The following is a 14,263-nucleotide window of genomic DNA, read 5'->3' as shown; positions in this document are numbered from 1 at the left end:
TTTTCAGGTGCATTAAGCCACAACTTAAGTCTTTTGCTCTGGGTATCTACACTTTGGCAATAAGAGTTCTTGGTAAGTATAATCTATGTTTTAAGTAGGGTAGCCATCACAAGGGTATTTGGAATACTTTTCTAAATATTTTTATAGAATTAGCATGCATGACTAAATGATGTAGGTGGTTAGGACCCTATTCTTTTTATTTCCTTTCTTTCTTCATTTCTTCCTTTCCTCCTTCCTCCCCTTGACTTTTCTCTCCCTTTGTTTCAGAAATATATCTATTGAGAGCCAGTGCTGGGCCCATGTTATAGTAAGATGAATTTGTGAGAGTAATGACATTTTTTGCTTCATCATCTTGTCTCTTCCCACATTGGTATATTTTCAAAAAATCCATTGCTGTTGTAGGAAAACCCTCTGAGAGAGGAGCAAAAATATGAATTAGCAAGAAAGCCTAAAGCCTATATATAATTTTTTCAGTTATTAAAATAGAAGGCATTCTTTTGAACTACTGTCAATGCTAGAATATATCATTTTGGTAGAAAGGTGTGATCATTCAATCAAAGCAGTGCAGTTGATTTGATGATTTTTTAAATGTAATTGGAATTGTACCAGATTTATCAATATACATTAATTAAAACCCATAGGAAATAGTATGAATGATTCAGATAAGTTTTATGCTGCTATTAAATTTATATTCTAAAGAATAAAGTGAAGCAATCATAAAGATTTCTTGGTAATTTAACAAAAAAGAATTACCAGAGAGAAAAACAAACAGACATTCAAAAATTTGAAATAAATTTGGTTTACAAAGATCTTGATATAAAATAGGTATAGTATATGAAGTTACAATATAATCCTGATAATATTGGAGAGACAATCCCCCCTTTTGCTGCTGATAACTGCAAGTCTGATCTCTTTTTCCAAGACCTTGAGTATTTCTTTGTTCTTTGTTGTTGTTGTTTTTGTCTTTCTCTGTCTGACCTGACTTAATATCTCTTAGCATGAGTATGAACTCCTGATAGAGTTATACAATGTGTTGAATGGCATAGTTGCATGCTTGAAAATGTCGTCAGTTGTAGATACACACTGAAATACATACAAGGGAACTGGCACGATGTCTGAGATTTCAAAAACAAGTTTCAGGGATTAGGGGAGGTATGGGTCTGGAAATGGATGACACAGGGATAACAAAATATTGACCCTTGTTGAAGTTAGTAATGGCACATGAAGTTTTGTGCCGCACAGGATGATATAATCATCCTCTCTGATTTTGTGCACATTTGAAAATTTGCCATTATGAAAATTTTAAAACACACACAGAAATTTGCAAGCATTTGGATTTTTTTGGCCCTTCACAACAGCAATTGAAGTTAGATATCACCTAAACGGGTTTTTTTTTTTGAAGATTTTATTTATTTTATTTTTATTTTTTTTTTTAGAGAGGGAAGGGAGGGAGAAAGAGAGAGAGCAAGAAACATCAATGTGCAATTGCTGGGGGCCGTGGCCTGCAACCCAGGCATGTGCCCTGACTGGGAATGGAACCTGCAATGCTATTGTATCGCAGTCCACGCTTTGGTTCGCAGCCCACGCTCAATCCACTGAGCTACACCAGCCAGGGCTCACCTAAATGTTTTTAACCCAAATGTAAATAACCCATTAAATTGAATAATATATAAAGAAACAAATTTTATTTAAGATAACAAATAATCCAAGTTGACTGTTAGACAAATTTAACTAATTGCTTTTTTTGTTCATGGGACTTTAGCATAATAGAACCAGCTAGTTCTTTCTTGAATCTAGAGTCATTATCTTCTTGGTATATATAGAGACCCTTGCAAATGATTTCCTTATATAAATTTCCCTTAAAAAAAAAACATGTCCTCTTTCTTCAGAGCTTCTCCTATCTTCTGTTTCTCAAAATATTCAGCTCAGAATAATCTTTATACCAGAGGCATGTTTTGGGGTGGCATGTTCTACAGATGCCCTGGTATCTCCAAAGCAGTAATTTTTGGACTGAAATTAAGTAGTTTCAGATAATCATTAATTTTAGGATAACCAAAAAGATGTGTGTGTGTGTGTGTGTATGTGTATATATATGTATATGTATATATATATACACACACACATATATATAATAGCGATTATTTGTATTTCTCACAGCAGGAATCCCAGCTCCTGTATATTTTGGAGTTTTGATTGACACTTCATGCCTCAAATGGGGATTTAAAAGATGTGGAAGCAGAGGATCCTGCAGATTATATGACTCGAATGTTTTTAGGTACCGTATCAATCCCATTCCCACATCTCACTGCTCTCCCCTCTCAGACTGTCACAGCACCACTGGCACTAAGAATTCCTCATGTAGTTTCACTGCTTGTCAGGAGGATAGTCTAGTCGAGGAGCATATTCTATTTTATAGGATAAATCTGTTATCATTTAATTATTTGGCTATACCTTTAAATATTCCCCATTCTTAATCTTAACTTGCTTTTTTAATGAATAATCACTTTTTTAAAAATGACATAAAATTCCAGAATAGCGCAGAATTCTGAAAATTTATGCACGCAAATGAGTAATTCCCTGAACTCAGAAGCATTTAAATTTAGGTCACATTTTGGGTTTATTTCTATTCTTTTTCAAACTGAGCCAAACTGTCCCATTTGCGTCAGCTGTAATCCCCCTGGGCAGGAGTTGAGTTGGCTGTAAACCTATCCGGCTTTTATTGCCAAACTGATGTTCAATTATTCCAGTACTTGAAATGCATAAAAGTAAAAGGTTTTCTCTGTGAGTGTGAGTGTGTATGGGGCTGAGGGACATGGCTTTTTCACTATGGCATCATTCACTCTAATTCATCAAACAATTTAGTCCCCTTATTGCTTAAAGCAATGCTTCAATGGCTTAAAAGCAAGTGGGAGTTTTTTAGATTTTCAATCCGAGCATTTTCTGGAGAACTAAACCTGGTGCTGAGCCATGTAAGTTGGAAGTTGGATGCGAAGTGAGCCAACCATCTCAAGTAAGTTTGTTTGATTTAATAGGCTTTGATGTAAAGTGAGAAATTTACTTTGGTCTTTGAAAGGGACCCGATTTGTGAGGAGAATTCAGCTTTGCTCACATGTGCTAAGGCAGTGTTCCTTTCAATGTAAAGACAGTGCAACTCAATCAGAGACTGTGCGTGCATGTACAAGGTGACCAGAATGAATCACCCAACCTGTCCTCCCATGCCTTCAGTCATGCTTTACGACAGAATGCAAAACTAAAGGCTTCTCGTGGAAGAAACTGACTTAAATCTCTGGTTTATTCTTAAGCCATTCTGTTCTGCTGAGATCTCCAGTTCCCCCTTAACATTGGTTCTTGCAGTTTTTCTGTAAAAGTGAATTTGGGCAAGGTTCAAAGGTAACGACAGAATTTGTTATTCTAACCTAGAAACTTTTGAAAGTGAAGGGGCAGTATACAGAATTACCCTGGGACAACACTAGCATATACTGGCACTGTTTTTGGCAAAACGGGACATGATCACCTGGACAAGGGAGTAGTTTACAGAGAGGATAAAACTGACTATATACTTAGTAGTAACTGCAAATGATGATGCTCTTAAAATATTACTTGATGTAAGCAAAATGTTCAGAGGAAGGCCTTTTATGGCCAATGAATCTGCACTGTTGAAGAAACCATCCTCATCACAGTTTTTTTTTATTTGATGGATTTCATTGGTTTTGATATTTACTGAATGATACTGTTACCTTCCTTTCACATTTTATTTAAAGTCTCATAGTTACAATAATTAAGACTGAGATTCTCTCTTCTTCTAGACACATATATCTGGGACTAACTATGCTGCTGGGCGTAATGTCCATTTTCCTAAGTATTGCAGTGCTTTACACTTTAAAGAAAAATTATGTTTCAAAGCATAGAAGCCTCAGAACCAAGAGAGAAAGAACAATGGTGTCTACGAGAATCAGGAAGGAGAGTTGTGCTGCGAGTGACCACTTACTGCGACCCAGCTGCTGGCCAGGCAAGGAGACACAGCTTTAGAAAAATGATGTCTTATGCCATCTTTTCTATTTTCTGGAAATTCTGCAAACCAATTTGAATCAACGTGTACATTCTTTATCCTTTTAAAAAACGTCTACTTTGTTTTTGATACTAGTTATTAGATAATGCATCTGATAACAAATAGAATTAATCATATTATAGAAAATATAGATAATGAAAGTAAAATTTTTATTTATATATAAATGTCTTATATTCTTTACTCAATCTGCTTCATTTACCTTGTGCCCATTGACATATTAGTTATATTCCTAGTAGAACAATTGTCCCTATAGTCTAATAGCTATGTGTAAAATAATTTTTAAGCTGAGATACTTATCTAGGAAAAGAGAAAACTGTTAAAAATTGAACCACGTCTTGGCCTCTTTCAAACATCACCTAAATGATGTTGTTAGTATAGAGCCAGAACATGTAGAGAAAATTTTCATTTTAACCTTCTCGTTTCTTTTGAAATACTATCTCTGATGTAGAAATATATAGAGGTAAATGATCTTAGGGGATTTGAATTTCGGATAATTAGTTTTTCTACCATTCATTGCATGTGCTTTATGTGTGACATTTTAAGTGACCATGGTTGTAAAATAATAAAATTAATATAAATGTGCTTTATTATCCTTCTATGAGTTCAGTGAATTTAAAAATAATGTTAAATATAATAGTGTCCATATTATAGTTTACATAAGCAGCTGCAGACTTATGTACACGTCATTAAAACACATATCTGAAAGTTGAATTTCTAAAAGTGTACAGTAAACGTAGGTGCTCTAACAGGAATGCAGAGTGATCGTTTGAGTGGTGTGGTTCCCGTTGGTGCTCTCCCTGGCGCCTCTCATAGGGCCCAAGGGCTTCTGTGCAGAGGGCTGCTGCTGGCATGGCCTGGCAGAGACCTCTCTGTTTCTCTGCAGCTGAAAAAGTCAAGACAGGCATTTCCTCTTTGCTGGCTACCTGGTGCTTCTCTGCCTAAATGTAGTAGGTAAAAGAGTCCACCATCTTTAATCTTCAGCTTTATTACACGCTATGTTTTTCTTCCTGCATCATAGCTGCACAAGAGGGACCTGCTGGCCCTCCCAAGAAAAGCAGACTTAAGGTGGAGTTCACCCCAGTGGAGTCTTGAAATTGTACAATTCTAAGCAGCCTTTCGAACAAACAGAACAATAAACAGGGTACTTCCAACAAGGAGTCTTTTCAAGGTGTGTCATGGAACCTAAATCCAAAAAAATTGTCCAGCTCAAAAACACAGTAGTACACAGAGGAAGAATCAAATAATGCAAACAACATGGTGTGCGTTTTAATTTTTTTCTTTATATACCAGTCCTGTGAATTGGAATGGAAAAAACTGGAGATGAAAAGTTTGGGGATCGAGAGTGGAAAAATTTCCTTTGAAGACATATTAATTTTGTCATTTTATTTTAATTAGCAATGCGAGGATTTTTTATACTTTACTATTTTTTAAAATTGAAAACAGGTTTATGTTTTGTTTCCAGCAGGCCCACTTCAGACCTGTGGCTGCCCTAATAATTTGTAAGCAGGAATCTTTTTTGTCATCTGAATATCAGTCTTACCCATGACAAATATTTACTGAATGGGTAAGTGAGTACACTTGTCAAGAGTTTTCTTTGTAGAGGTATAATTAAAATTCAAGTTCCTCATCCTGCCTCCCACATCCTCTGTTTTTCAAAGCTTTTTGTAGCAGTACCCTGAAAAATAACTACTTTGCAAGTAAACTTTAAAACAGAATCCTATCCAATGTACTCTTGAATAACTTAAAAAATAAAAATCGGCATAAAGGATGATTAATTTTGTTCATAAAAACACTGAATGTCAATGAAAAGAAGGCATGTTTACACATAACCATTAATTCAACAGTGGAATTATATATGTTAAGCTCAGTTGCGCGGCATAAGAGGGCATCATTTTGTGGGGAATTGAATGTACTAAAAGGAACCTTGATTTTAGAGGAGTAAATTCATCTGACAGAAGCAAGCAGTCTTATTACTCCTCAGAAAGAACATGACTTTTTAAAAACCGAGCCCCATTTCAGAGGTCAAAAATATCCCCTCAACGCCAGAGTCAAACATTAGAGGTAAGGCCTTGACTGACGTGTGGAATCCCACAATTGCTCCATGTTCAATGGACCACTTTCTTTTCTGAGTCTACAGCCATGGCCCCTAGAGTTGAGTAGCACCTCAAAGGAGCATCTGATTCACTTTAACCTGCAGACAAATAATGCTTCAACAATATCATTTTATAAATGGAATGGTTTACATTGGGTTAAATGATTTGCTGAAGGTGGAGGCAGTCAGATTCATGCTGGGTTCTTCCATTACATCACTATGCCTCTAAAATAGGTAATAAAAACAAATCATCTAAAACCCCTAAAAACAGTTGGAAGAACATTCGTGACCATCAGCATTTAAGAAATCTCCACTCAAATGTTACATATTTATATACTCATATATAAAGAGAGAGGGAAAGAATAAATTGACTCTAACACTTTCTTGGGAATAATAATTGTTTTTATAAGTTTTATAGCAACTATTAAATGTAACAATATTCAGCATTTTCCTTATATGTGCTGAGGGCTGTAGGCACATTATCTCAATTTCAAAGGTCAAAAGAACCTTATGTGTTAGGTATAATCACTGGTATTTTCAGAGGCAGAAACTGAGGCTTAGAGAGGTTTAGTGACTAGTCTGAAGTTGGCAAGTTCTATTCGACCAGTTACGTTATGCCTGTCTTAATCTATATCCACATTTGCTGTCTCCCTCTAACTTTCTTAAATGTTCATGTTGTACATCTTCAGTAGGAAAGTTTCAGCATACTAAAACATGTCCATGATTTTTTAAAAAATCAAATGGTACAAAATGATTTAAAATGAGAAGTAACAGCCTTTCACCCCAGTTTCACTCTGTTCCTTGGATGCAATTACTTCTAACCAGTTTGGTTTGCTGGATTTTCTGATGGTTACTTCCATATCTTTAAATAATATGCACATAACATTTTCTTAAATTATTAATGTTAGGCACTGTGTATTGACTCTCTACTCCAGGAGTGTCAAGCTCATTCTCACTGGGGGCAACATCAGCCTCATGATTACCTTCAAAGGGCCAAAATAATTTTAGGACTGTATAAATGTAACTTTACATTCAGCCATTTGAAGGCTATTGCAAGGCTGACGTGGCCCCCGGTGAAAATGAGTTTGAAGCCCCTGCTCTACTCTGATAGATTAGAACTGATGTCATTACTCATTCCCTGTTGGTCTTCCCCTGTTATCTGTGCATACTGAGATCACTATACAGAGTTCCTCAGATGTCACTTCAATACCTCCATTCATTTCTTGTTCAATAAACATGAAAAGTATCGTGTGTTACCCCACTTTGCAAAATGAAGTTCTTAAAGCTCCCTCCCTTCCCACCAAATGGCCATACTCTTGTACATCTCCCTCTTTCTGGTGGCTGTACCTTTACTTTCACATTGTCAAAGAACAACATCATTTTTAGTCAACTCTGTTAACACTAGATCTAAGGATCTAGGAAAGGCCTGAATGGTTATGATTAAGATCAGCTCCATCTACTGTCGATGCCATAAAATTACACCATTAAGAAAAAGAATAAATGTTGAATGGAAATTGTAATTGAAAAAATGAGAATAAATACAATAAGTAAAACATAAGCAAAAAATGAAACAAAGAAGGGACAAACTATGTTAAAGAAAATCTACAATGAATCAGGTATTAGAGGTACATTAACATTTAAATATTAATAAATGTGATGTAAATATTTTATGTTTGAATAATTTTGGAACATGTTGAGTTAGTGGTAACACTAACTCATATAACTTCAAAATCCCCCAGATTCTTTACTATGATGATGTATAATGCCAGTCTCTTGAAGGGGATGTGTTAGGTATAAACTATAACTCTTATGTGGCATTAAATCCACTTTTTTATTAACAAGTCTTGGATCTAACTAATTTTCAATACAATATATTTGGAAGACACAAATTTTATATTCCTGTTTAATTATTTTCTATCATTATCAGCTTATGGTATCAGGATTATGCAGTTTTATAAAATTAACTAGAAAGCTATTTAGATTTTAATGCTTTGGAAAAGATTTTATAGCATAGGAATTATCTGTTCCTTTTACATTTGAAAGAATGTTTTCAGCCTTTTTAAGAACCTCATTAAAAAGTTTTGATTAGTTATTGTCATTGTTTTAAAACACATGTTTACTGATTCAACTTTCAAAATTTAAATATTTTTCTAGAAAAATCTTACAGATTTTTAAATGAGGCTTTTAATTTTATAAAGCTAGAGCAATTAAGCTTAGGTTTATTATTATACTATTTTCCCATTCCTAATATTGTGTACTTGGATTTACCTTTTTTATGTATTATGTTCATGAGAAACTTATTTCATTGGAATTTTCAAAGAAGTGGCTTTTGGATTTTGCTTCTCTGCTACCTGATTGATTAATTTTTGTGTTTTACTTTAATTATTTTCTTCCTTCTGCTTCCCTTAAGCATGCTTTTAAAAATATCTTTACCTAAATTCTTGACTTACAGGTTAATAACTCTATGCTCTAGCTTAGTAATGAAAACAATATACCTTAATGGACAGCTTTGTTTATAGTCCAGAAGTCTTCCAAGGTGCAATCCCAATGACGGTTTCCTAATTGATTACAATGACATTCTTGATTTTCTATTTGATTCATAATTCCTATTGCTCTGTAACAATGAGTTAAAATTTCCCTGTGTTTGGGTATTTTACTTTTTAAGATTATCTTCTAATTTTTAGATTAATCATATTTATAATTAGGAAATGTTGCCTACTCCATTTATCCTTTTGGAAATTTATTGAGAGTTTAAGACCAAAACCCATAAAGCTCCAAGATATATGATACATATAAATATCACTGGATTTTGTAAACAGACAAGAAAAATGACATAAGATATATCAAATTTTGAAACTTGTATGGTTTTATGAACCAATGTCACCCCAATAAATTTAATAAAAAAAGAAGCATCAACTTTGAAAAGGACTCACAATGATAGATAACCTTTCACAGATACTCCAGTTACCTCCAAAGAAATACCTCGAGAATCAGCTGAACAAACTAAACCAAGCACAGACTTTGGTAAGGAAGGCTAGTTACAATATTAACATGAAACAACTAACTGTTTAGCTAAATCTATTACACATAAAATACAATGAAAGACCCTAAATAACCTTTTTAGAAAATAAGATAGAATAAAGTATTTTAAATTATAATAACAACACACAACTATGGAGGACTAGAAATAAACTTAATAGGAAATACTTGGTATGCATATATTTTTTTAAAACTGTAACATTTTACTGAGAAACACAAACCATAGTCCTGATAAGAAGACTCAATAGTATAAGAATATCAGTTTTCAAAATTGACACATTTTCTTTTGTTTTTCTTGTATGTTATAAAACCAAGTGATATGGACATGTCACATATCTGTAGTTAAAAATCTGCTCACGACATTCTACTATTCAAAATTGTTCAGCACCTCCCAACATTTTCAGGAAACCTCAGAATTCCTCAGTCAAGGGTGGCCTCTCAGGATCTGGTCCCTGACAACCTCCCCAGCTCCATCTTCCACGGCAACCCCAGCTCTGTCTGAGATGCTTCACCCAGGTCCTCTCGCCATGCTGTAATACCTGCAGTTTCCTAAAGGTGCTGCTCATATCTGCTACTGTGTCTGCCTAGAAAACACTTTTCTTAATTCCTTCTTTCACTTTTTCACCCAACTCAGGGCTTTTTAAACTTCATTGTGTCTGTGAATCACCTGGAAATCTAGTTTGAAAGGCAAATGTGATTCAGTATTTCTGAGGTGAGGCCCGAGATTCTGCTCTTCTGATTAGCTCCACAGAGCAGCAGTATCATACCCTGGGCAAGGACCTGCCCACTACTCTGCCTTATTGACAGTTGAGTTCGGTGCCTCCAGTCAGCACTCCCTGGATCTCACCCTTGCAGTGCCCCTACATACTAGGTGCTGTGCTAGTGGAGACGTTGCTGGTAGAGACCCTCTTCCATCAGTTCATTCTGTCGTGTTCATTACCTCACACATACAAACTCAGTATTGAGTAAATGAATGAGCTAATGATATGTGAAAAATAAACTTCATTTAGGAGTTGAGAATAGGATTAATAAAAGCACACCATACATAGTTCTTCCTGATGTTTCTGTATTCTTTATTGAATTCACTTCAGGAAGAATTTGGCAGGAATAGAATAGAGGAGAGGAGAAGAGAAGAGAAAATGAATAGGTTAGGTGTTCTAAAGATTTTCTCAATCATCAAAAATTGTGAATATACTAAAAAAACACACCAAATGATGAAGAACAGTGTTCTATTACCTAAGTAGCTAGGATGTTTAGTGTACTATACAGGTGACATGTTGTCCAGAAAGATTCAATTTCAATTTAGACATGTATTTCTTTCCTGCAGCATTTCTATATTTTCAGTCGGTAAAGCATTTTAGCACATACAGTTTTTCTCTTAATTCTACATAACCTAAAACACCAATAACATTTTTTTCTGATTATGAATGAAAAGCCTGAGGCCATAATGAGTTTAGCTCACCTGCTAAAGTCATAGAATCAGGTATTGACAGAGCAGCAGCTTAAACCCATACTTTCTGATACCAAGTCCAGAGTTCATTCACCTCATGTGAATGGAACTTTTTCAAGGCCCAGACTTAGCAGAGATGGTAGTATATACAGATGGTATCGTATCCACAAAATGTAGTTTTGGTTTTGATAAAATCATATTTTTGCCTCTACTCTACAATGTTGGCCTCTATTTAAACAACAGAATTGGTTTGCCTATGTTATTGTTTTCTACTCTTTCTTTCTGGCCTAGATTTCAGGACTGGCTAAAATGATTGACTTGTGGGGAAAAAAAGAAAGTTTGGTAGCTCATACCTTGCAAAGAACCCCCAAATGAAAGTAGGGCTAACCAGTGAACACAGCGCACCTACTGCCACAGCCACCAGAGGATCGGCCCAGCAGGGGATCTCGGCAGTTGTTAGCTAACAGATCAGAGGAGCAGGGCCACAGAAGCAAAAGGTTTCATAGTCCACAAGACAAGTTACTTTCCAGTTATGCAAAGATTGCTGGGTGGGTGCCCTGACTCCTAGTCCTGTGACCTCTCTATTGAGACTTGTCGCTGGCCGAACCAAGTTGAAAATCAAGACGTGCGAAGTACAAAGTAGACTCACCTGGAATAGAAACTGGTCTGAAGAACTCCGATCACTTTTTAAATAAAGCATTCAAATACTCGCAAGACATAGCGTGTGATTTTGGCATTGTATGTACTTAACGTTACCATAGCCTTACCAGACCCTGTGTAATCTCTCATTTCCTCCCACTTCTCCCACACTCACTCTGCTCTGCCCCAGCCTCCTTTACTTTGCACTTCCTGGGTCCTCTGCTTGCAACATTTTGCCCACAAAGACCTAATTCCTCACTCCCTCTTTGTTCAAACACCAGCCTGGTGGAGGCCTTTTCCAACCACCCTCTCTAAAAGAGCGTGTGCTGTCCTTCTGTATCCCATTAACGTCACTTATTTTTCTCCATGGCAGTTATCCTCTCCTTAGTGTATATCTTCTTGCTAATTTGTTTATTGTCTGACAGTTCTACAATGTGTCAAAGAATAGTTGCTGTTCCCCGCTGTGGTGAACCTGGAACAGAGCAGGCACCAAGTGACTAAGGAAAACACTGGTTCCCGAGAGAGGCAGGACAGCTCAGTGCGCATGGGGAGGTGCAGAAGGCATATTCTCTATTAAAAAGTAGTGGTGGGAAAATGGAGACAACTCTACTTGAACAGCGAGAAAAAGAAAAACTAAATATTAATCTCATCCAGAAGAAACAAAGAAGGAAAGAAAAAAAAAGAATCAATTTGCTCCTAAAAAATGTGTACATAAATGTCACAAACTGGAGGCTAATGAACTTTTTACCCAAAGTTTTACACGAGTGACTCTACAGAAAGGCTTTATCAAGGTATTATTTACAATTAATTGGACTTTACTACCAAAGTTACTCAGGTGCATCTACCCATAAGACCCTCAAATAAGCTGAATTCACTAACATTCTGCCTCCAACATTACTAAACTCCATCTGAAGTTTTACAGTAGTTTAGGCCAGGTCTGGCTTGGATTAAATCCATATTTTAAAAATTCAGGCATTGATTTATTTCATGCCTAAGGCCAATGTGATTGGAACACACTCCATGCTTCATAAACAAAATACTCTGGTGGTGAAAGATTCCAATTCTAAGACAGAAAAGTATTCAAGAGACTAACAAGTGCATCTGTTTTGCCTTATTCAGAAACACGTATTAAAAAACACCACCACCAACAACCACACGACTGTGCCAGAACCCTGGCCATTTTGAAAGTGTATAGTTCCCTGCAATTCTGCTTGTGATGGCTGTTTATTACGGTGTACTTTTAAATGGAGTCTGTGCCATTCTAAATGTGGGCCTGGATTGCATGAAGGTCCACCAAGCGCCATATCTGCACTTGCACCTACTCTCATGTCCAGTTTACTGTACCTGAGGGAATCCAGGCACTTTCATGGCACTTCCCTGATTCCTCACCTTTGTCAAAAGCATTGTATAGTCTCCAGGAATTCCCCAGGCAGCCTGGGGTCCCAGTTGCTGCTACTGTGTCCCCACAAGCCTGCATTCTTCCTTCTGCCTAGTATTTCCATGTCTCCCCTCCTCCAAATCCCAGACTCAAGAAAAGTGATGAGGGATGGAGACGACAGTGACCACTGGTCTTATTTGCCTGTTGCTGCTATACATAGTCTTACAAACTCGGCAGCTTAACACAACACAAATGTATGGTCTTAGAGCTCTGGTAGTCACAGGTCTGAAATCTGTTTCATTAGGTTAATGTCAAGATGTCAGCAGGGCTGCTTTCTGCTCTGGAAGCCCTGAGGGGAGGATCTGTTTCCTTGTGTCTTTCAACTTCTGGTGACCTCGTATTGCTTGGCTTGTGGCCACTTCTTCCTGTGCAAAGTGTATAGCTCCAATCTCTGCTTCTATCACCACATCACCTTCTTCACCACCTTCTATCACCACATCACCTTCTTCTGGCTGTAGCCGAATCTTCCTCCACCTCCTTCTTAAAGGACATTTCTGACTACATTTAGGACCCATCCTGACCCAGGATGCTTTACCTTTTGAAGATGTTTAACTTTATCACATTTGCAAAGCCCTCTTTGCCATATAATGCAACATTCACAGGTTCTGGGAACTAGGGCATGGATATCTTTGGGGGCATTATTCAGCCTCCCAAGCCAACATTCCCGCTGCCCTTCACCTTCCTTTCATACATTATCTAAATTTGACAAGGGGCACTGCTAAGATCTCAAATCCTGAGAGGAGACATTATTCAAACTTCTATTTAATCACTCACCATTTTATTCAACAAATATTCAATGGACACCCACTGCTTTGCTAGAACCACATTGGCCTTTGGAGCAAACATCGTAGATGTATCACTGCTCTCATGGAGCTCACAGGTCATACCATCTCATCACTAAATCATGTATGACCTCCTCTTTGTTCCTTTCCCTGTGGGTTTGCCCTTCCAAATCCAGTCCGCCATCCTGACCCTAACCACGTAGCACAATGTCCTTCTGGGAGAATGGGGCAAGAACGGAATTCATTTTTACCATGGGACATGATTAATTTATTAGCATTAAAAACCTATTCAGATGATGTTTTCTTCTTGAGTTATTATGTTTGTTTCACCTAAGCTGAAGTTGCTTGGAAAAAATACTGTAATGTCCTAGGCATGCATCAAATTTGTGAAGGCTCCTTAATCTCCTTTGAATAGGGATTAGTAACTGCATAAATATTGCCTAAAAAAATAGCTGATTCATGGAGAGTAAAAGCTGCTTTTATTGCAAAATATTAAATGATTACTCAGACATGTGAACTGTATATATATCCGTCTTCACCGATAGGAGTCTGCTTCCACCTACTTGCTGGAGAATTTCACAATCATCAGTGCCGGTCAGGTAATTTCCGCTTGGGTCTTTGTGCTGGTTTCTGATGTATAGGCACAATGGCAGCTCCCATCCACCCAGGCCTTCTTTCCTTCAAAACCTGCCAGCTCTCTCTCAGCTTAGCTTTTGAAGTGATCGATTAAACTGCCCAGTGTGTTGTGTTATAA

At 36.8% G+C, this 14,263-nt stretch overlaps 1 protein-coding gene across 2 annotated transcripts in view; it reads left to right on the top strand.

The window, feature by feature from the left end:
- SLCO1C1 (solute carrier organic anion transporter family member 1C1) overlaps positions 1-4,656 on the top strand; it is a 43,348-nt gene extending 38,692 nt beyond the window's left edge. The window contains exons 13-15 of one of the 2 annotated variants that reach the window (XM_036019273.1): positions 8-72; positions 2,161-2,275; positions 3,807-4,656. In XM_036019273.1, the coding sequence (XP_035875166.1) occupies positions 8-72; positions 2,161-2,275; positions 3,807-4,029 (403 nt within the window). In that variant the 3' untranslated portion in view covers positions 4,030-4,656. Of the gene's footprint in view, positions 1-7; positions 73-2,157; positions 2,276-3,806 lie in introns of both variants that reach the window. The other variant, XM_028532654.2, reaches the window with a different exon arrangement.
- Positions 4,657-14,263: the final 9,607 nt, after the last annotated feature.

This window comes from Phyllostomus discolor, chromosome 2 (genome assembly GCF_004126475.2).
Source record: "Phyllostomus discolor isolate MPI-MPIP mPhyDis1 chromosome 2, mPhyDis1.pri.v3, whole genome shotgun sequence".
Taxonomy (NCBI): domain Eukaryota; kingdom Metazoa; phylum Chordata; class Mammalia; order Chiroptera; family Phyllostomidae; genus Phyllostomus; species Phyllostomus discolor.
Note: the sequence above shows the minus strand (reverse complement) of the source record. Positions and strands in the feature narration are given on the sequence as shown.